Source organism: Podarcis tiliguerta (genome assembly GCF_965153285.1).
Source record: "Podarcis tiliguerta genome assembly, chromosome: 12".
NCBI classification, from domain to species: domain Eukaryota; kingdom Metazoa; phylum Chordata; class Lepidosauria; order Squamata; family Lacertidae; genus Podarcis; species Podarcis tiliguerta.
This window is the reverse complement of record NC_139545.1, coordinates 51,403,574-51,425,844: the sequence shown is the minus strand read 5'-3', so window position 1 is coordinate 51,425,844 and position 22,271 is coordinate 51,403,574. Positions and strand designations below refer to the sequence as shown.

Genomic DNA, 22,271 nt, shown 5'->3' with positions numbered 1-22,271 from the left:
CCCCTCAGCTGGTCGGGCGGGTGAGAGACAGAGAACACCATGTCCCCTGCGCGCTGCATGCCGGGAAGCGCCTGTTTCCTCCCCTCAGCTGGGAGGGCGGGTGAGAGGCAGAGAACGCCACGCCCCCCTGCGCGTTGCATGCCGGGAGGCGCCTCTCTCCTCCCCTGAGCTGGGCGGGCTGGTGAGAGAGGCAGAGATGCCACGCCCCCCCCGCGCGCGTACTGCATGCCGGGAGGAGCCTCGCGGCTTCCCAATCACCCGCCGGCTCCAGGCGCCATCTTGCCATAGGCAGCCTGAGAGCAGCGCCATAGAAGTAGGAAAATGTCAAGAGTCACGCGGGGACCTGAACCGGGAATCAACCTCTCAATCTACATCTCTGTAGGCAGAATCGGGAGCTTGACAGATTGGAGGACTGGGCTAAAGTTAACCAAATGAGTTTCAGTAGGGGTGGATGCAAGGGTCAGGGAGAACCAGATGCACAAATATACGATGGGGGACACCTGGCATGCTCAGTACATGTGAAAATGATCTAGGGGTCTTGGTGGACCACAAACTTAAGTCAACAGTGTGATGCAGCAGCAAAAAACCCCTAATGCTATTTGTGACTGCATCAACAGAAGTATAGTGTCCAGATCAAGGGAAGTCATAGTTCCACTCTATTCTGCCTTGCTCAGACCACACCTGGCATACTGTGTACAATTCTAGGTGCCACAGTTTAAGAAGGATGTTGACAAGCTGGAATGTGTGCATAGGAGGGCAACCAAGATGATCAAGGGTCTGGAAACCAAGCCTGATGAGGAACGGTTGAAGGAGCTGGGTATGTTTAGCCTGGAAAAGAAGAGACAGAAAGGAAATATGATAGCCATCTTCAAATATCTCAAGGGCTGTCACATGAAGGAGGGAACAAGCTTCTTTTCTCCTGCTTTGGAAGGTAGGACTTAAACCAATGGCTTCAAGTTACAAGAAAGGAGATTCTAACTAAACATGAGGAAGAACTTTCTGAGAGCTGTTCAGGAGTGGAACAGACTCCCATGAGAGGTGGTGGACTCTCTCTCCTTCCTTGGAGGTTTTTAAGCAGAGGTTGGATGGCCATCTGTCATTGGATGCTTTAGCCAAGTATATCCTGCATTGCAGGGGTTTGGACTGGATGATCCTCAGGGTCCATTTGGCTCTGTGTAGAAAGCCTCTGACCGACTGAAATATACTCGAAGTCGCAAAGTGATTTCATGCTCTTTATTCAGCTCATAGTGTGAGGAGGAATGAATGAAAGTCCCCTCAAAGTATCTGCTTTATATACATTATTTACACAATGGGCTGCACATGATTGGCTAATTCCGGAATTCTACTGTAAGCCAATCAGGTTGTGGATTCACTTCTATCTGGAGCATGATTGGGTGGTTCCTGCCAACCAATCATACTGCTGCATTGTTCTAGGACCAATCAGACTGCTGCATTCTGAATCCTATTGTTCTAGGACCAATCAGACTGCTGCCTTTTGGATCCTATTCAACTCAGTACATAACACCGACCATAACCCTTTGCGTTCCACGGTTTTCAGCATCCCACTGCTTGCATCCAGAACGTATATCGTGTGTAGACCTCTGTGGACTTGTGGATGCCATGTATCTTGACAAATTGAACTCCAGTCTACAAAGGCTTATACTTACCACAGAAAGCTTCCAGAAGGACAGCTGTGTTAGTCTGCTGCAGCAAAAGCAACGGAGACTATTGTTGTTATGTACTGAAGTTCTCACCCTGGGCCAGCAGGGGGATACTGTAGATAGTTATGCAAATGAAGGATCAAAAGTGACGTTCAGTGATTGGATAGTTTTAGAAAGTTGTTAGAGTAACGTGGTACTGGAGCTCTATATAAGCAGGCTGACTGAGCCCTTCAGTTCAGTTCTGTCCTGGCCTGTGAATAAACAAGAGCTGTTTGAAGAATCGCTGTGTCGTCTGATATGTTCACGCACAACTTAACAATTGTGGTACCTTAACAGCTAACAAATTTAGTGTGATTTTGTTGAGATTCCTGCACTTCAAAGAGTTGGACTAGATGACTCTGGGGTCCCTCCGAACTCTATGATTAGATTCATCATGGCACAAGCTTAAATAGGCTACAGTCAGCTTCATCAGACACATTATGCTTATGCCGTAATATATTTTATAGTGTTTGCTTAAGGTGCCACAGAATCTTTAGGGTGTTTTTTAAAAATATATATATATTTAAGGGACCACGAGACTCTTCATCATTCTTCCTGAAAGAAGTTCTCACGAACTATCATGACCACACACAAAAAAGACCAGAAGCTACTGATCTGACAGTCAGTGCATCATCCAAGCATGTCAACTGGCAGACTTGAAACACCAAACACCTGCCACCTTTGCTGGTATAAAGGGGTAACTTTATGTTCCTTACTAAATAAATAAAAATTAAGCTCTGATTTTTCCAAGCGTGGGTGAAAAGATATGATCAGATGTGTGATGCTTTTCCAGAACGAAACATTTCACCAGACTGCAATCAGTGTGTTTCTTATCCCCTCCCCTCTTTAAAAAAAATCAGAAATCTGCCCTCCTGTTACCACAAAATTTAAAAATATTTTATTTCATGCATTTGGGGAGGGAGAGAAGATAACAGCATTTAACAAAGTACATTCAACAATGTGCCCCACATGCCAAAACAGCAGTATCTCTTTTTTCTTCCTATCAACAAATCCTTCTAGAACTAATAATTTACAATATTTAAAATCATCCATACCATGTAGAGTATGAACATATCTCGAGGATAAAGCGCTTTAACAGTGGTATTTATACTATGATAAAGGTTTGCAAAGTGGGCAGTTTTACAACCAGGATTCAGCACGCAGCCCATGCCTCGTTCACGCTACGGTTTGGCAGTGTGTGATGCCCCATTGCTTTGTGGGACAATGTGACCCTTCTTATGTGCAAACGGATCTGGATGCGATGGGATCTTTTGAATTGGGATCCACCTGTTGAGTGCATGAACAGCGCAAAGGGGATATTGGCATTCTGCAAGCTAATTTCTCTTCAAGTGCTTGAGACCCTTTAAAAGCCTCTTCCTCCCCTTAGCTCAGACGCAAACAAATGGAAATGGATGGATACTTCATTTTTTCCTCAACTTGAGTCCAAAAATTAACCTCATAACTGTCTCACTTGTCCAGTTTTCAACGCTGAAGTTCGAGAAAACTTGTTTCTAGAAATGAGTGCATATCCATATATTACATTAAACTGCATGAGCAGTCCTGTTCTGAAAGGCATTCATTCACATTTCAAGCTTCAGAACTGAATACATTGTTTTCCCTTTTAATTAAACCTCATTCCTGACAGGCTTTAATATTCCCCCTTCTCCCCACAAAATAATGGGTAAGATTCCGTGTTAGTCATACTGCAGACCCACTGAAGTCAATGGAACTAAGCAATCACAAGTTAAGTTGGATTTCACCCAGTACAATTATTTATAGGCGTCTCACAGGAGGCCATCTTGCTCCTGGTTATGTGGCAGCCGGGGTGGGCAATATCAGGCCCAATGCGGCCCCTGGGCTTCTTGGGTCTGGCCCTCGGAACTCTCCGTTATGCCTCTTGCTTGTCTGGATAGTAGAGAGGGAGGGTGTGTGTGTTGTGTAGAGAAACTAACCTAATATATAACGTACAAAATAAAATTTATGCTCTGCTCACTTTTGCCTGTGGCCCCCGTCGCCGCTGCCATGTGGCCCTTGGAAGGTTTCCCAGGAGGGAATGTGGCCCTCAGGCTCACAAAAAGGTCCACCAGCCCTGTATTCTAGCCTCAGAATGCAAAGAAGATACTTTTGTACCCAAAGCTATTGGTTTCCCTATGCACCATGTGGACAACAAGATAAAAAAGAACCCCAGAACTTGTCTCTTACTATCTATTTGGGGGGGGGGGGTGAGAAGGAGTGAGAGCACTCATTTTGCAAAGAGTCACAGCCTCAGCAGTAGCTGGGCAGAATAATAATAAAAATAATAATAATGCACCAAGAAAGATCCTGAGCATGGCCTGTAGTAGAAAGTCTGGTGGCTTTTCCTTTTGGGTGCAGCAAGACACTAAATGGCTCTTTGGTCCCTTCTAGCTGTTAGATCTGTGAGCATGTCTGCATTGTGAATTTAAACAACTTTCAATATGGGTTTCCCCCCCTGCCCTGGCTGCAGTAGCCTAGGAACTGTAGTAGTGTAGACAATTAAGGATCTGTAATTTTAGGTTTCCGAGATATGCAAAACCGCCACTTCCCCAAACTCTTGGCAGGAAGGTGCAATCCAGTTTCACACCAGCTTCAGAGATCTGCTTAAGGGCTGCATCTGTAAAGTTAGATATACAGTTTCACTCCTTACCCTTTTTTTCCTGTGCAAGGATAGACAACAAACAAACAACACCGCAATCTATCTACATGATGATATAGTCTTTGGGATGAGATTGAAGTGCTTTCAAAAGCAGCGACCCCACCTTACACCAGGAACTTACCTCCTGATAGGCTATGCGCCTTTTGAACGAATCGAACAATTTGCTTCCCACCTCCCCTGCCTCAAACTTCTGTCTTATTCTCCCTTGTGAACCTGAATCGCTGCAAGAGATTTTGATGATGAGGAAGCGAAGGTACCTGAGGAGGAAAGACTTCACAACTCTGTACATATAAACATAGAAGGGGAAAGGGTGACATCAGTATATTGGTGACAAAGTCTGTGTATGCTGTGGCAAGAGCCGCCAAAATAAGCAGGGGTGATCAATGCGCCAACTGGGGTAAAATCCTGTGTCATGAAATCCAGGTCAGCCCAGTGAAGACCATAAAGAAAAGAATTACCGTATTTTTTGCTCTATAAGACTCACTTTTTCCCTCCTAAAAAGTAAGGGGAAGTGTGTGGGCGTCTTATGGAGTGAATGCAGGCTGCACAGCTATCCCAGAAGCCAGAAGAGCAAGAGGGATTGCTGCTTTCACTGCGCAGCGATCCCTCTTGCTGTTCTGGCTTCTGAGATTCAGAATATATTTTTTTTCTTGTTGTCCTCCTCCAAAAACTAGGTGCGTCTTGTGGTCCGGTGCGTCTTATAGAGCGAAAAATACGGTAGATTCAGCAAATGTGGAACAAGATAAAACTGCCTGGTGAGCAAATGGCTCTGTCAGAATCAGAGATGGAGAACCTATGGCCCTCCGGATACTGTTGGACTCCGAATCCCATCATCTCTGACCAGGTTCACGTGGGGAGATGGGGAGTCCAAGCGCAAGTGGAGAGTCATGGGTTCCCATTCTCTGATTCAGAGCATCCGATATTCTGGCTCAACACTCCTTCAACTCATTTTCACCCTTGGATCTGCTCACACTTTTCAGAGGGCAAACTGAAGGCAAGAAGCAAGGCTAAGAAACGTGTGGTAAAATGAGCCACGTTTGGTTTCTCTGCCCTTCTTCATCCTCGGATAAGCAATCTCATACACAGGAACAGGGTTGTTTTTGTTTGGTGGTTGGAGTTCACAGTGCGACAGAGCACTCAGTACCCAATGAATGACTCAAAATAAGAGGTGGTATGACTGACAGAGCCTAGCATTTGATGCTGGTGTAGACAGGGCTCAGTTCCTCGCGGTATCAACCCCAAGATACCAACCTCTCATTTTCCTGGGTGTGCGAATAAGGCCTTAGACACCATCTCGTGAAACTTGTGAACAGATCTTTTGGAAAGTAGGTCACGTTACAGCCCTGCCCAGGCAAAGCCTCTCTGCCTTTTGACATTTTCATCCTTCAGTATTAACATATCCCCCAGCGCTCCCTGCGGAGCGAGAATGAAATCCAGATGGCAGGGGGTTAGAACCAGCAATCAAATTCTTCAGGGCAAGTGTTAATATATGAAAAGAAAAAAATAGCAACAGGGGAATTACAGCCCTTAAAAAATGAAAACAGAAATTTGAATGAGAACTGACATACATGCAGAGTCTGAGTGAACCTTCTCAAATCAAGAAAAGACCGTTCTTTTCATGGACTTGTCTATTTTACCAGCTTACTGTAATTCCACTGCCTAGTTGAAACCGATTTTGGGAGTAGTACAGATAAAAAATAAATGAGTGGAACGCAATCACGCCCTCAGCCAGAGCTGGCTGAATTCCACTTATACCGAAACACACCATGTAATCCGAAACAACTGATATCTAACACAAAATTCGGCACCCAGACAATCTCTGCTTGTTTTAGTTTTTATGGCTGCAGAGGTGATCCGGAAAATATGTGCCTTTGCCTAGTGAAATTTTAGGTGCTCAAAGGCACAGCCAGAATGTGGGGGTGGAGAGGAGCAGGGCTCCAGCGTCACGCGCAGAACTCCTCGTATTTCCACTGTGGGCAGCAGAAGACATCATGTAAACAAAGCAAAACATATGCAAAGAACACACATTTGCTTAAAATGCACAACTGACTTAGGCCACACAATATAGAATACACTTTGGAACACAATCTGATTTTTTTGATTATTATTTTTTTTTGTGGGGTGAGGAGATACTAAAAAAACCATAGCCATGGGATCGGCTGTTATTTGCCATGTTTCCAAAGGATTGCTAAACTGGCACTGAGCAACGTCGATCAACTCAGGAAGGAGATGACCAGATGCAATTTTCTGTGACTGGCTAGCGGGACATCCTCTTGCGACTACAAATGAATATGATGACATCCACTTGCAGGCTGCTGAACAGCCTTTCCTTATCAAGGTTCCTACCATTTTAATGCTCCTTAGCATGTACAGTGGTACCTCTGGATACGAATGGGATCCGTTCCAGAGCCCCGTTCGCATCTAGAAGCAAACGTAACTAGCAACAGCACATCTGCGCACGTTGCTTTTCGCCGCTTCTGCGCATGCGCGTGACGTCATTTCGAGCGTCTGCGCATGTGCAAGCGGCGAAAACCAGAAGTAACGCGCTCCGTTACTTCCGGGTTGCCGCGGAGCGCAACTCGAACGCGCTCAACCCGAAGCGCATTCAACCCGAGGTATGACTGTATATTCCCCTAAGCAATGCCTTTGGTGAAAAGTAGGGTTGTCACCCAAATTAATCTTAGTTCAATTCTTCATTAAAAAATGTGCATCTAAATAATCATTCCGAAGAAACAAGATAGATAGTACTTTCTTTGGTTTTAGAATATGTATAAATGTGCCACAATCTGCATCAACGTAGAAGAGTGAATGTTTCTTTTAAGACAGCACTTGACAGCTGTAGTTTGCAGAAGCGCTTCCATAAAAAGAAAAATTTATATATATAAAAAACCCTGCTGGCAATTAATGGGGGTGGGGGGGCCCTTTTGAATCAATAAAAATAAACAACTGATTAATCCAATTGATCTGATCAAAGCTGCAACCCTGCACACAGTGGCCTGGAAGGGGTTCCCATTGAATTTAAGACGACTTATCTATAATGGCTAGGATTGCATTGCATACGTTGCAATGACCAAATCATTTTGAAACATTACTTCTGCCTCAGGAAAATATTTTTTGACAGCTTCCATTGCAAATAAGCAAGACGGGGGTCTTTAACGTGTAAACTGGCCCCTTACAATTGCAGTAAGCAGAACCAAGCGACAGCTTGTGGATTCATTAGCAACCTCCTGTTTAGGGTTCTGGGCAAGGGAATATATTGCGGAGACAGACTGCTGTGGTCTCCATCTCTGGGGATTTTAAACAATTATTTCTCTCCTAGGTGGGTAGGTTAGAACTGCTTCTCCTTTGGGTCCAAGGAAAAGATAGCTTTGCGGGAATCTTACAAGGTTCTACAATTCCCATCGTTTCATGTTTGACACGATCACTTTTGCAGTCATATCCCTGACTTGATCACTTTAGGATGGATTGCGGATACGTTTGCCCTCTGGATTATAATTGCCACCCAATATACAAAGGAATCCTCTTTGCTTTCTGCTCCCAAGCAGCCAAAGACAGTTCTATGTACACCAGAACTCTTTGCTTCTAGGACTTAGTAATGGCTTCTCCTTTTTCAAACAGAAGTAGATATGTGCCTTTGATCTTTTGTGCTGGGGATATATTTCCACTGGCTTCAGGTTGCGCCTGCTTTTTTTAAGGGTTGCCAACCAGGTGACAAGCTAGTCCTACAGAGCACCCGGCCCATTCTGCGGCTTTCAGCGCTTGTCTCCCAACAAGAGGCTGCCAAACAATCTTTCATTTTTTGTTCTTTCGCGGCTGATCAAGTCCGTGAGACCCTAACGGACACGTCACGCAAGCAGATAATTCAATGGCGTTCGTAAGGCAAGATGTCCTTCCTTGCCAGCATCACCTCAGTTCCTCCCAATCCCTCCATCTCAGTCACCCATCAGCCCCCACAAAGCCAAGATGGCTGCAAGTACGCTTTGGAGACTTGGCAAGATGGACGCCGCCTGGCCAACAAGGCGTGATTGTCAGCAGCGCAGCAGATATGGCAGTAACCCAAACAGGAAATTGAGGCTGGATCTGGAAGTTTGCGGTTTTGGTCCTGTTGCTTAGTCCTCCGCGATGGTGTGAATCTTTGGTCCTCTCCCCGTCCCTCCCGATAACGGGAAGGTCTGCTAGAGGCTAAAGCTCACGAACGGGTGCCTCAGGAGGTCTTCTGCGGTGGGCCTTCGCTTCTCTTCCACGAAGATCAACTTGAGGAAGCTGCGGCAGTAGTCCGAGACGCCGTCTGGAAGCTGGGGCTTTGTGGGCTGTGTAGCAATCTTGAAAATGGCGGCCATGGCTTCAAATTCTGCCCAGGGTGGCTTCTCGGTCAGCATTTCCACCACGGTGCAGCCCACACTCCTGAAAGACAACGCCAAGGGGAAGGAATTAGGAAAGAAGAAAGGCTCTCTTACCCTCACAATTCATTGATTATTACATTTCAATCCAACTTTGCATCCAAAGGAGCCCAGGGCAGTAAACACAAACATGTTAATATAATATATATATATATATATATATATATACACACACACACCGTATTTTTCGCTCTATAAGACGCACCAGACCATAAGACGCACCTAGTTTTTGGAGGAGGAAAACAAGAAAAAAATATTCTGAATCTCAGAAGCCAGAACAGCAAGAGAGATCGCTGCGCAGTGAAAGCAGCAACTCCTCTTGCTGTTCTGGCTTCTGGGATAGCTGCGCAGCCTGCATTCACTCCTTAAGACGCACACACATTTCCCCTTACTTTTTAGGAGGGAAAAAGTGAGTCTTGCAGAGCAAAAAATACGGTATTTCAAAACTCAATCAATCACACATATTATGGTTTTTATAGCATTTATATCAATATACAAAATGCCTTGGTGGTCCTATCTAAATTTTCCTCACAACAACTCTGTGAGGAAAACCTGCCTGATAGAAAGTGATTTGGCCTGTTTTATCCATTGCCCAAAAGGAAGGTGGAAGTGAGAAGATTTGAAAATCTTCTACCACGTGCAAGCCGAAAACTGTCGCCAATACGTGCGAGTCCCATTTAATTTCCGTTCATTTGTAACTTATCTTTAAAATCCAGCGCTTATTGTTGTAACAATCTTATTTAAACCGCTTTGTGAGATCTGCCTGAAAAGCGGTACACCAATACTCTAAATAAAAAGGCATTCACAATTTTATACACTAGTAGATTCCAGCAATAACTCTGCTATCGCTACCCTTCCACCTCAGCAACCGAAACACATTTCTGGGATTAGCTGAGATCTTACCACACGTCAGCTTTCCTTCCATATCCTTCCCCGCTGATCACCTCAGGGCTCATCCAGTATGGCGTCCCCGTGACGGACTTCATCCCTGTTCCAGACATACAGATGGTCTGAATGCGTTTGCTGGCACCAAAGTCTCCGAGTTTCACGTTCCCGGCAGAATCTCTCAATATGTTGGCACCTAAAGAAAGTAAGAAAAGAGCCCACTTCTGAAACAGAAGCTTAGTGGCAGAGCATGTTGGAGGATATGGTGGCACCATTCACACACCGAAAGCTACCACGGAGATAGCAATGTTTTCAAAAGCAGGGTGTCCATGTCTTGGCTTCTGAAAAACCAGGGGTCTGCAGGATTTAGCTAATGGGGATCCTCTGGGCTAGATGGATCAATGGTCTAGCAGTCTTGCACTGTACAAAATGTTGAATATCTTGTTTAAATATTAGGGTTCATTATTGTTCCATCTTAAATAGCAGAGACATCCCCTTGCCAACAAAGGCCCGTATAGTCAAAGCTATGGTTTTCCCAGTAGTGATGTATGGAAGTGAGAACTGGACCATAAAGAAGGCTGATCGCCGAAGAATTGATGCTTTTTAATTATGGTGCTGGAGGAGACGCTTGAGAGTCCCATGGACTGCAAGAAGATCAAACCTCTCCATTCTGAAGGAAATCAGCCCTGAGTGCTCACTGGAAGGACAGATCCTGAAGCTGAGGCTCTAATACTTTGGCCACCTCATGAGAAGAGAAGACTCCCTGGAAAAGACCCTGATGTTGGGAAAGATGGAGGGCACAAGGAGAAGGGGACGACAGAGGACGAGATGGTGGGACAGTGTTCTCGAAGCTACCAGCATGAGTTTGACCAAACTGTGGGAGGCCGTGGAAGACAGGAGTGCCTGGCGTGCTCTGGTCCATGGGCCACGAAGAGTTGGACACGACTAAACGACTAAACAACAACAACAACAAATTGTGGTTGTTGTTAATTAAATCTGTTGGTTGCTTTATCTTGCCCAAAGTGACCCAAGGTGACTTCCGACCAACTAAAGAAACAAAACGGAAAACTCACAGGTCCAACTAAAACTAGGGGAGGAAGGACTACAGCGAACCTTATGCATGGATTCTGAACAAATATTTAACTTTCTTTGTACCAGAACCAGTGTTATTGCAACATTACATGGCTGAGTTTTCCCCCCACCTTAAACAATCAGAACGTTTGCTGGCATTTCTTAACATCAGCTTAACTCAGCTGTTTGGAGGTGGTTAAGGGCTCATGGTCAGTGGTATTAGGTGTTGCCTTTCCCGCTGAGAGCATGCTTGCGGGTTGCAATAGGCCAGGCATAGGCAAACTCAGTCCTCCAGATGTTTTGGGACTACAACTCCCATCATCCCTAGCTAACAGGACCAGTGGTCAGGGATGATGGGAGTCGTAGTCCCAAAACATCTGGAGGGCCAAGTTTGCCTATGGCTGCAATGGGCCCTTGGGGTTTATGCAAAATGTGCCTGTGCTGAATGGATGTTCTTTGTCGCTTACAGTCAACGAGCTCACCTAAGCGAGCGGAAAATTCCCCCTGGGATCTCCACGTACCTTTGATATCTCTGTGTACAATCATGTTGCTGTGCAGGTAGAAAACCCCTTGCAGGATCTGCCGTGTGTATTTCCGGGTCACGTTCTCGGTCAGGGCTCCGTAGGCTTTCAGCTGGTCTTTGATGGAACCCTAAAGAACAAACAAGGCTCCGTTGACTACTTTGGATAATGGAACCGTGTCGTTTTATTAACAGCGCAAGCCATTTTGGAGCGGCTGGTCTAAAAGCAAGCTACATATCAAATAAGTAGCAACATTTCGAATCACAGAATCGTAGGGACACCAAGGGTCAAATGCAAGCTGTCCCATACAGAGATCGAACCGGCAACCTTGGAGATATTAGCTCACGCTTTAGCTAACTGAGCTATCTGCCAGGCATTTATGAAATGGAGAAGTGAACTATTAGCTGACAGGACTGAAGGATCCTTCTTGCACCTGCTGAATTTTGCTGGATATTTTGCTGCAGATTCCCCTGCTAAAGAGAGTTTAAATGGCAAGAGGAAGGGAACATACAGTACTCAATTAAAAATGCCTTTTTTTTAATGTGGAAATTGTCTTAAAGTTACCTTAAACCACAGGACAATACTGCGGATTCCAAATACTAGCTGCACTCCTCCCACCGTAAATGAAGCATACTGACATTTTAACACACATAGGTGTGCAAACTGCGTTTTCTTTTCCCAAGAAAGCATATTGAAAACATTTGAAAATAGATGCAAAATTGCTTTAGGGAACCACTGAGGAAGGGAAGGGGCCATGACATCACAAACACTGGCCAATCAGTGCCTACCGAACCACCTCAGCCTGTATAAAATGTTATATCTTTTCACAGTTTATTTCAGCTGTCAGGCTCCGATCTCTATGTAAAATTTGTCCAAACAGGAGTAGGTTGAAAATTATTTCAGGAAAGCAGGGGCACAGTCCACGTGGGCTGCAAGAAAAGGTTTGCCGGTCGAAGGAAGACGAGCAACACAGAGAGCGCTGGATTTAGGGCAGTGCAGAAAGTTCCCTTCCCTTTTCGAGTTGAGGAGGCACAAAATAACAACAACAACTTCTGTTTTTTGTAATAATGTGATGTTTCAGTGAGCCTGTTGGGCAGACCCATAACGAAAGCAACTGTGCCAAAAAGGAATTACAGTGGTGCCCCGCAAGACAAATGCCTCGCAAGACAAAAAACTCGCTAGACGAAAGAGTTTTCCGTTTTTTGAGTCGTTCCGCAAGACGAATTTCCCTATGGGCTTGCTTCGCAAGACGAAACGTCTTGCGAGTTCTTGCGAGTTTGTTTCCTTTTTCTTAAAGCCGCTAAGCCGTTAATAGCCGCTAAGCCGCTAATAGCCGTGCTTCGCAAGACGAAAAAACCGCAAGACGAAGAGACTCGCGGAACGGATTAATTTCGTCTTGCGCGGCACCACTGTATTGCGGAAATAAGCAGTATTTAGAGGGGAGAGCATAGCTGTCAACTTTTCCCCTTTTCTTGCGAGGAATCCTATTCAGAATAAGGGAATTTCCCTTTTTTAAAAAGGGAAACGTTGACAGCTATGGGGGAGAGGCACCAGATTTTGTCCTCGCTCAGGGAGCCATATGACCAAAGTCTGCTCCTGGGACACTGAAGGTCGACAACAATTTGGGGTTTGGGAGCTCTGGGTTTATTAAGAACTCCACGACCTCTACAAAAACGCCCCTGCAGGCTGACTTACCCCTGGCATGTATTCCACGAAGATGGAGAGCTTTCTTTCCTCGGCGTCCCGCAAGCAACCGTAATACTGGACGATCCGCTCGTGGCGGAGGGTTTTGAGCAGCTGGATCTCGCATTCCAAGGCATTCACCTCCTGCAGAAAGACAGAAGCAGCTGCAGGTGGAAGAGGAAAGAACTGTGGGCAGAACTAGTTGTGTGTGGCACGGATGGTGGAGTGCAAGTTTGGGCCTAATGTCCTTCAAACCCCGACGGTCCCTGAAATGTCGAGCAGCACGGCAGGGAATGGGCATGGGCTTCCAAAAATAGAAGGCGGTTTCTCCGTGCTAGCTGGATTCACACAATCGCTTCCTTCTCCCAATGTGAAGCCCCAACAGACAGGGGAGAAAAGAACAAGAGCATCCTGCAGATCAGAAAACCCAAAAGGTCCACCTTGCTTCAACATCCTGTTTCCACCATTCGGCAGCCAGGTATCTCTGAGAAGCTCACATGCAGAACACGTTTGTCCCCAACGCATGGTGTTGAGAGGTCCATTGCTTCAAAGGTGTTTATATTATTATTACAGTGGTACCCCAGGCTAAGCACTTAATTCGTTCCGGAGGTTCATACTTAACCTGAAACTGTTCTTAACCTGAAGCACCACTTTAGCTAATGGGGCCTCCTGCTGCCGCTGCGCGATTTCTGTTCTCATCCTGAAGCAAAGTTCTTAACCTGAAGCACTATTTCTGGGTTAGCGGAGTCTGTAACCTGAAGCGTATGTAATCTGAAGCATATGTAACCTGAGGTACCATTGTATTATTATTATTATTATTATTATTATTATTATTATTACAGTGGACGCTCGGATTGTGAACGTGATCCATGCGGGAGGCATGTTCGCAACCCACAGCATCTGCATCCTGCAGCGCTGCATCTGCGCACATGCGGGTTGCAATTTGGCACTTCTGCGCATGTGCAAAGCACAATTTAGTGGTTCTGCGCATGCGCGAGTGCCGAAACCCGGAAGTAACCCGTTCCTGTACTTCCTGGTTTCGGCACGTCTGTAACCCGAAAACGCACAGCCTGAAGCATCTGTAACTCAAGGTAAGGCTGTATTATTATTATTATTATTATTATTGGCAATGGCCAATTTGCATGGGAATTACATACCAGACCAATGTCGGTGGGGCCCTTGCAAGGCCACCCCATCCCATTCCGCCCCTTTTTTGTGACATTTTCGGGTCACTTCCGGGGCCGGTGTGATGCGCACAGTCACACACATATTGGATGCACCTAAAGCGTTCCCTGCCTGTGCAGCGATACCTTGGTACTCGAATGGCTTGGCTCCCGAACAAATCGGCTCTCAAACACCCCAAACCCGGAAGTAAGTGTTTTCCGGTTTGCAGACGTTTTTTGGAAGCTGAATGTCCAACGTGGCTTCCGTTTGAGTGCAGGAAGCGCCTGCAGCCAATCGGAAGCCACACCTTGGTTTTCGAACAGTTTCGGGAGTCAAACGGACTCCCGGAACAGATTAAGTTCGAGAACCAAGGTGAGTGAGTGCATGTAGTGAGATTTGCATAAACGGCCCTTCATCCGAAGATCCGAGGGTGCTTCACAGCAGAAAAATACAAAATGAGAAAACACAATACACAATAAAACAATTAACTCCTCCTCTATTAAGCTGCCATGTCTAACAGCCATGGACACATCTACCCTCCTCGACTTTTCTCTGCAAAAGCAAGCACAAAGAACCAGGGTGCGCAATCTCTCTGCGCTTCCTCGTCGATATCCCAGGTGCTTCTCAATTGCTTATGATCCCTTATCTCCCCCTTCAGACCTTCCTGTCCCACAGAGGAACGAACGAACACACACATACACGTTAATTTGGGCAGGGGGGAGAGTTCACACTGCGTCTTGTCTGGTCCACATACTCACTTTGCTTGTCTCTTGGCTGTCAGGGTCAAAGGGCACCTGCTTTACGGAGAGCTCCCGTCCAGTGTCGACGTCGTAGCAAAGGTAGACCTCGCCGAAGGCACCTCGGCCCAGCAGCTTCCCAAGTCTCCAGTTCACTGGGGCCTGCAGCGCTACAAGGGAGGCAGAAACCAACGTCAGGGAGAGGCGTGGGGAAAGGCTTGAGACACCCTAGGTCTCCACACCAGTGCAGCCATCACCGTGTCAAAGAATTGCAACATCTGCATTTTTTCCGTTTGCACGGAATATGATGGCACCTTCAGAACACCAGTTTTCATTTCGAAAACCAGAAGATACCCGCCTCTTTCTGAGCGCAAGAGGGAAGCAGGCCCCCAGTTTTGATTCAGGGGAAAAAACCAGTTCCTGAATTGTTAAAAACTTTGGCAGGGTGGCATTGCTGTAGCCTTTCTGACTCCAGGGGGTCTGTGAAGCCGCAATTACAATTCCAAGCCTGATATTTCATACACTGTGCAATTGGTGAGTCTCCAAGCCAAACACAGCTGTGGCCTGCCTGGCGCTTGACAACGCTCCTGTTACTGCAGTCCCTTCCAAAAACAGCCAGACCTAAAGGGTTCTGGAGTCCTTTAATGGTTCACCATAGATGGGTCCGTATAGTTAAAGCCATGGTTTTCCCAGTAGTGATGTATGGAAGTGAAAGCTGGTCCATACAGAAGGCTGATAGCCGAAGAATGGATGCTTTTGAATTATGGTGCTGGGGGAGACTCTTGAGAGTCCCATGGACTGCAAGAAGATCAAACCTATCCATTCTGAAGGAAATCAGCCCTGAGTGCTCACTGGAAGGACAGATCCTGAAGCGAGGCTCCAGTACTTTGGCCACCTCATGAGAAGAGAAGACTCCCTGGAAAATACCCTGATGTTGGGAAAGATGGAGGGCACAAGGAGAAGGGGACGACAGAGGACGAGATGGTCGGACAGTGTTCTCGAAGCTACCAGCATGAGTTTGACCAAGCTGCGGGAGGCAGTGGAAGACAGGAGTGCTTGGTGCACTCTGGCCCAGGGGGTCACGAAGAGTCAGTCATGACTAAACAACTAAACAACAACAACAATAGATGGGGTGCATTCAGCCACCCCAGGAGTTCACAGGGCCTTTTTTGTTCCCTGTGACAACTGGAAACAATGGAAAGTTTCCAGCAAACTCACAACGCATGGGTTGGAAACCCATGGCCCTCCAGATATTGTGGGACTCTGACTCCCATCAGCCCCAGCCACTGGGACAAATGATGAGGGATGATGGGAGTTGCAGTTCAACAACATCTAGAAGGCACCAGGTTCCTTTCCTTTGCAGTGAAGCAATCCCTTCAAGGCCAGCTCACTCTGCTTTTTGAATTTAAGAACAAGACAAAACAAAACCCTCCTTGCTGGCAAAATGCAGGTCTGCTCTATGTTACATCTCTGTGGGAGCACCAAGTTTCTGTGAAGTTGGGAAAATGCAGAGCCCCCTTACAGATCATGTTCACCCACCTCAACGGGCAGATCTTCACAATCTGAACAGCCTTTAAATGTGATTGCCTTAGAAGGTTCATCACATTATGCAATTGGATTGGAATGTTTATCCTATTTGTCATGAACTGGTAACTTCAAATGATTGGCAGTTTGCTTGACGGGGACTTTAAAATATTCTAGGAGGCCACGTAATCAAAATGAGAGTCATTTGCTGGGTTGCCATGCTATGCTTCGAAAAGGTTGAGTATCTCATTATTACTGTAACACAACACTGATTGGCTTTTTCGTTCCGCTGGAAAATTTGCAGCGTGCAAATTCAAGGAACAAATAATAATTAATAAATAACCAGGCGTCCTGCAAGCTACGCCCTGATTTCTCCGCAGGCCAAGCGTTGGTTATTCAAGTCGGCTTTCAGTTTTGCCGATGATGCACAGAGCAAGGCAAGGTTTCGCAAACTTGGGTTTCCAGTTGTTGGTTTTTTTTGGACTACAATTCCCATCATCCCTGACCACTGCTAGCTAAGGATGATGGGAGTTGTAGTCCAGCAACAGCTGGAGATCAAAGTTTGGGAAACCCTGGAGTAGGGAAGGTCCTTCCCGGCCCACACCCCCAACAGCCCCTTCGCTGAGGGGCCAACTTACTGTTCCTCGTCTTGGCTGGAGAGGAGACGAATCCTTGGAATATCTTGTCGCAGTTGTGCCACCACTTGTTTCCCCCACGTTCCTCGTACCGCAAGGTGACAAGCTTGTTGTCTCCATTGAAGCTTTTCGTCCTGCTGGAGGGCATGATCTGGAAGAGGTTTTCCGGCGGCGCGTAACTCCTGGGGAAGGTTCTCCGGCCTTTTGGGGTGGGAGAAGGGAATTAAGTGAAGCTGCGAGCAGGTACAGTGCACTGCAAATGCATGCTGAGCTCTGCATCAGTGAGGAAGCTGCCTTACACCGAGTCAGACCACCAGCCCATCTAGTCTCAGTATTGTCCTCACAGACTGGCAGCAGCTCCCCAAGGTTTCTGAGAGGGTGACTCTTCCAGTTCTACCTCAAAATGCTAGGAACCAACACCTGGGCCCATCTGCATGCAAAGGATGATGATGATTGGGTGGTGCTGTGGGTTAAACCACAGAGCCGAGGATTGCCGATCAGAAGGTTGGCGGTTCGAATCCCCGCAACGGGGTGAGCTCCCGTTGCTCAGTCCCTGCTCCTGCCAACCTAGCAGTTCGAAAGCACGCCAGTGCAAGTAGATAAATAGGTACCGCTCCGGCGGGAAGGTAAATGGCGTTTCCGTGCACTGCTCTGGTTTCACCAGAAGCGACTTAGTCATGCTGGCCACATGACCCGGAAGCTGTACACCGGCTCCCTCGGCCAATAAAGCGAGATGAGCGCCGCAACCCCAGAGTCGGCCACGACTGGACCTAATGGTCAGGGGTCCCTTTACCTTTACTATAACCACTCTGGGAGGCTCCCAACAGAATATTAAGAATATTAAGAACAAAATAAAACATCAAACATTAAAAATTTCCTGAAACAAGGCTGCCTTCAGATGTCTTCTAAAAGTCAGATAGTTGTTTATTTCCTTGACATCTGGTGGGAGGGCGTTCCACAGGGCGGGCGCCACTACCGAGAAGGCCCTCTGCCTGGTTCCCTGTAACTTCACTTCTCACAGGGAGGGAACGGCCAAAAGGCAGTCAGAGCTGGACCTCAGTGTCTGGGCTGAACGGTGGGGGTGGAGACGCTCCTTCAGGTCTACTGGGCTGAGGCTGTTTAGGGCTTTAAAGCTCAGCACCAACACTTTGAATTGTGCTCGGAAACGTACTGGGAGCCAATGCAGGTCTTTCAGGACCGGGGTTATGTAGTCTTATATGGTGTTATATGCAGTGCTTTTTTCTTAAAAAATGTTTATGGATACTCTCTCATTTCGAGTCAAGAAAATCACCATTTTATAGTTCAAATGGGGGGAAATAAGTACAGTAAATGGACAAAAGTTCAAAGATTCACAAAATGCTTAGGGGTATGCGTACCCCTGCGTCCCTACAGAAAAAAAGCACTGGTTGTATGGAAGGATGTGCTCATGCACTCAGCTACAGGCCTTTCCTAGTGCGGATCAGGCAGGGTCCACCACCTGGAGACATTCGGTCTACTCACATTGACGCCACGTTGAGGAAGGAAAGCTATTATTGGGTGCCCACCTTATAGGGACCCCACCCTGAACGGCACCCCTCTCCAGAGCTTGAGAGCCAGTGCGCTCAACGCAGCTGCAACTAGCCCAATTCTGGTTCCCAGTTTCTGCCCTCTGCACCCACCAAGCTTCCCTCTACACCCTTCCCCTCAAAAACCCACTGATTTAAACAGCCTTACCGTCATTGTAGTCCTTGCGGCTCTGGGACAGGTGATACTGCCTTGGAAATGTCCCTCCCTTGCCGATTCTCTCGCAAAACGGGATGTCAAAATCTGGCAAAAGTACAGAAATGACACTTACATCTAGTTCCTCTCCCCCTGCTTTGCCCACAACACTCTTGTATAATAAAATCAAATATCTTTAATACGGTCAATGACCAGCAAGCAATTATAAAATAAAATAAAATAAAATAAAATATGGCAGTATAAGTACTATTGTACTACAGATAACAGTGGAGATATGGCCAGATCAAAAGAATTGGAACTTATGTTTATGACCAGGTTTCGACTTTTAAGGTTTTAAGGATTCAATTCAAATGTCACTACTGTTTATTATCGTTCCTTCGATGTTTGCAATTTGAACTCCGTTGCTGTCATCATTGCTCATCTTATTCTTGTTGCAATGTAACAGTACTTCGCCACAGGCCTGTTGATTTCGGGGTCTTTGTCAGCTAAGAGGTTTCTGATATAGGTGTCGTCTGTGCTACAAGGTATTTTCCTCAGAATCGGCTCGATCAGCTCTTTTCTTGAGTCTCTATATAATGGGCAGTATAAGATGACATTCCCGATGGTTTCAATTTCGTTGCTCTTGCATAATAAAATCCAAGATGGCAGCACTTACGTTAAGATTGTACACGGTCATGTTGAGATATTGCATCATGTTTTGGGTTGAACTCAGAGCAGAACAACAAACCATGGCCACAGCTGCACCTTGCATTTAAAGCATACCGCTTTAAGCAAAGGATTCTGGGAAGTGTAGTTTGTTAAGGGTGCTGAGAGTTGTTAAGAGATCACTATTCGCCTCACACAGCTACAATTCCTAGAGTCGTTGATCCCTCTTCCTAGGGAAGTCTGGGAATTGTAGCTCTGTGAGGGGAACAGGGATCTCTTAGTGTAAGGTTACCAGATTTTTTTCTCTCTTGGCACCCATAACAAGCCACACCTCCCAGGATGCTTTGGGGGAAGCCACGCCCATTATAGTGGTATCATAGTGATTTAAACGTAAGGTGCAGACAGGGTCTCCAGATTCTTTTTGCAGATTTTGTTGATGCTGCTGCTCCTCCAAGCTGCTTTTGTCAAGAGGGGAAAGGGCTAAGAAATTACACGTGGGCCCCTCGAGGAAAATATATCTGTGGAAAAAACTGGAGGAAGTGTGGCTTCACCCTAAACTCAAATTCCGCCTTCTACGTGCCACATTTAATTGGTGCAAGAATGCTGCAATGATAGCCAACTGCCTTTCCAAGGCATGACGGATGGTTCAAATGAAAGGAAGGAATGTGTGCTTGCTTGCCGAAAAATAATAATTTCGCATATACAGTGGTACCTCAGGTGAAGTACTTAATTCGTTCCAGAGGTCCGTACTTAACCTGAAACTGTTCTTAACCTGAGGTACCACTTTAGCTAATGGGGCCTCCTGCTGCCGCTGCGCCGCTGGAGCATGATTTCTGTTCCCATCCTGAAGCAAAGTTCTTAACCTGAAGCACTATTCCTGGGTTAGCGGAGTCTGTAACCTGAAGTGTATGTAACCTGAGGTACCACTTTATATGCACGCACGCACACCACAGATCACCAAAATGGATGCAACTCAAGGGCTATCTGCTGGCACAGCACTAACTAGGCAGCAAATCTCAAAGGTATATTGTTGCAAAAAGTTTATTTCTGGGTTCACCGTCTTCCGCTGCCCAATTTTCCATTGCCGCACTTTTAACTCAGTCAAAAATCCTCCACTCCCCGACCTCGCAAAGCCACTACTCGACGGTTACCCCTTTAGAGTCGGGTTTCCCAAACTTGGAGGTCCAGCTGTTTTGGGACTACAACTCCCATCATCCTGAGCTTGCAAAATCAGTGGTCAGGGATGATGGTGTAGCAGGAAACCCCCCCCATCATTCAGTTTGTACAAACTTCACACACACTCACACACTACATACGCTACACTTCTGTTATAAATTCACAGAAAATCAACCACACATCGGATTTGCACTGTTCCACTTTTATTTTACTCCATGAAGGAAAGACTACAAAATGGGGAAGGTTTGATACAGGGCGCCATAATCCCTTGAACATCCCAGCACATCCACAGGAGCCCTGCCCAGTTGCTATGCCAACCCTGATGATCCCAGACAGAAGACAATCAAGATCACAAAGAACTTGCATATGGGAGTGGATTCAGCATGATCAGATTTCCCTCAGGGGGCAGGAAACTGCGACTACCTTTTGTCTTCAGAAAATGACTCATGGGGAGGGGGAGAAGGGAACCAGCCAGGTGACAGGACACTCAGGTTACCACCACAACTCCTCCCTCAACCCCTCCTTTCTGTAATATATGCATTATGTTTCTGCGGGTGGGCTTGACCTACAGGATGGGAATTTCAAAAGTTTTTATAAGGTCTTGCACACCATTTTCTGTGTCTTTCCTCTCTCCTGTGAGTTAGGGGAACACCCTGCTGCAACAGTTCAATAAAGGCCAAGCCTACAGGCTGCTGATTTGCTCCAATTTACTCTGGTTGGTGTCTTTACTTTTTGTCCAAGGGAGCCCTCGGATTTTTCCGGTAACAATGGGAATTGTAATCCAAAAACAGCTGGAGACCCAGGTTTGGGACACCCTGCTTTAGAGCCAAGGGGGCTTTCCTCCCACCCCCTTCTAGGAGCAGAGCACGTAGCGATGGCCGCACCATCAGCATGAACAGCAAGCCTACAAAGCCAGCCACATCCTCGAGGCTCTGACGAACAGCCTTTGAAAGGGAAATTTGAGCCTTGCGACCCCGGGGGCATATTAAAACTTCACAGGATCCCTTGGCCTTATTTGACGCTCGACTTCCATGCCTCAGCCCAGCGGCACCTCCACGAGCCAAACATTGTGTTTTCATCCTCTGGGCCCCCTGCCACGCATTCATTTTTTAATAGCAGAGGTCACTACGATGCAGCAATGATGAAATTTTCCGTGATTTCACCAGCTGCACATGTGCGCTCAAGCGAAGGCTTCTCAAACCAGAGCTCTGCGAGTTAACGTGTGCGATTTTGATGTTCTCCATCTTCCAAAACGCCTGTTGTGTGGGTATGCTTGCCCAGCAGTGCAACTGCCCAATTTTTGCCACAGCTCCATCCCTCTGGCTTCTCAGGGTTCTAGTCCTCAGGTAATTTTGTTATCTTATCAACATGGGCACTTTGCATACTGCTGAATTGAAGTAACCTATAAGTGGACCACAGTAAAGCCACTTCCGGCCTTTAGAGGAGGTGGAGTTGCAGGGCTTCACAGCCCCACCACGCGCGGCGGCTGGAACATAGCCCCGTGTGATTGGGGGATTCCCAGCCGTGTCACCTCCTGGCCAGCTAATTGGCTGGCTTTGGGGGCATGGCCTGCACTATTTAAGGTAGGACACAGCCGGCGATCTCCCTCTTTGCCGCCTGTCAGCTGTTCCTGCTTTTCCCACCCTATAAGGTTTTCATTCTTTAACCTTTCTATGGACCTTGGTTGGTCGCCATTGAGGGGCCTGGTGGGAATTTCTTCCACTTGGCAAATTGGCA

The 22,271-nt window shown here is 46.6% G+C and overlaps 1 protein-coding gene across 3 annotated transcripts in view; it reads right to left on the bottom strand.

Annotated features, from left to right (window-relative positions):
• Positions 1 to 2,575: 2,575 nt before the first annotated feature.
• Positions 2,576 to 22,271, bottom strand: part of LOC310660908 (mitogen-activated protein kinase kinase kinase 3-like) — a 111,064-nt gene continuing 91,368 nt past the window's right edge. For 2 of the 3 annotated variants that reach the window (XM_083406433.1, XM_083406434.1), the window contains exons 11-17: positions 18,708 to 18,800; positions 16,998 to 17,195; positions 14,857 to 15,005; positions 12,947 to 13,078; positions 11,252 to 11,381; positions 9,678 to 9,855; positions 2,576 to 8,778 (exon numbers count right to left, since the gene is read on the bottom strand). In XM_083406433.1, coding sequence (XP_083262559.1) covers positions 8,550 to 8,778; positions 9,678 to 9,855; positions 11,252 to 11,381; positions 12,947 to 13,078; positions 14,857 to 15,005; positions 16,998 to 17,195; positions 18,708 to 18,800 — 1,109 coding nt within the window. In that variant the 3' untranslated portion in view covers positions 2,576 to 8,549. The remainder of the gene's footprint in view (positions 8,779 to 9,677; positions 9,856 to 11,251; positions 11,382 to 12,946; positions 13,079 to 14,856; positions 15,006 to 16,997; positions 17,196 to 18,707; positions 18,801 to 22,271) is intronic. The other variant, XR_014503667.1, reaches the window with a different exon arrangement.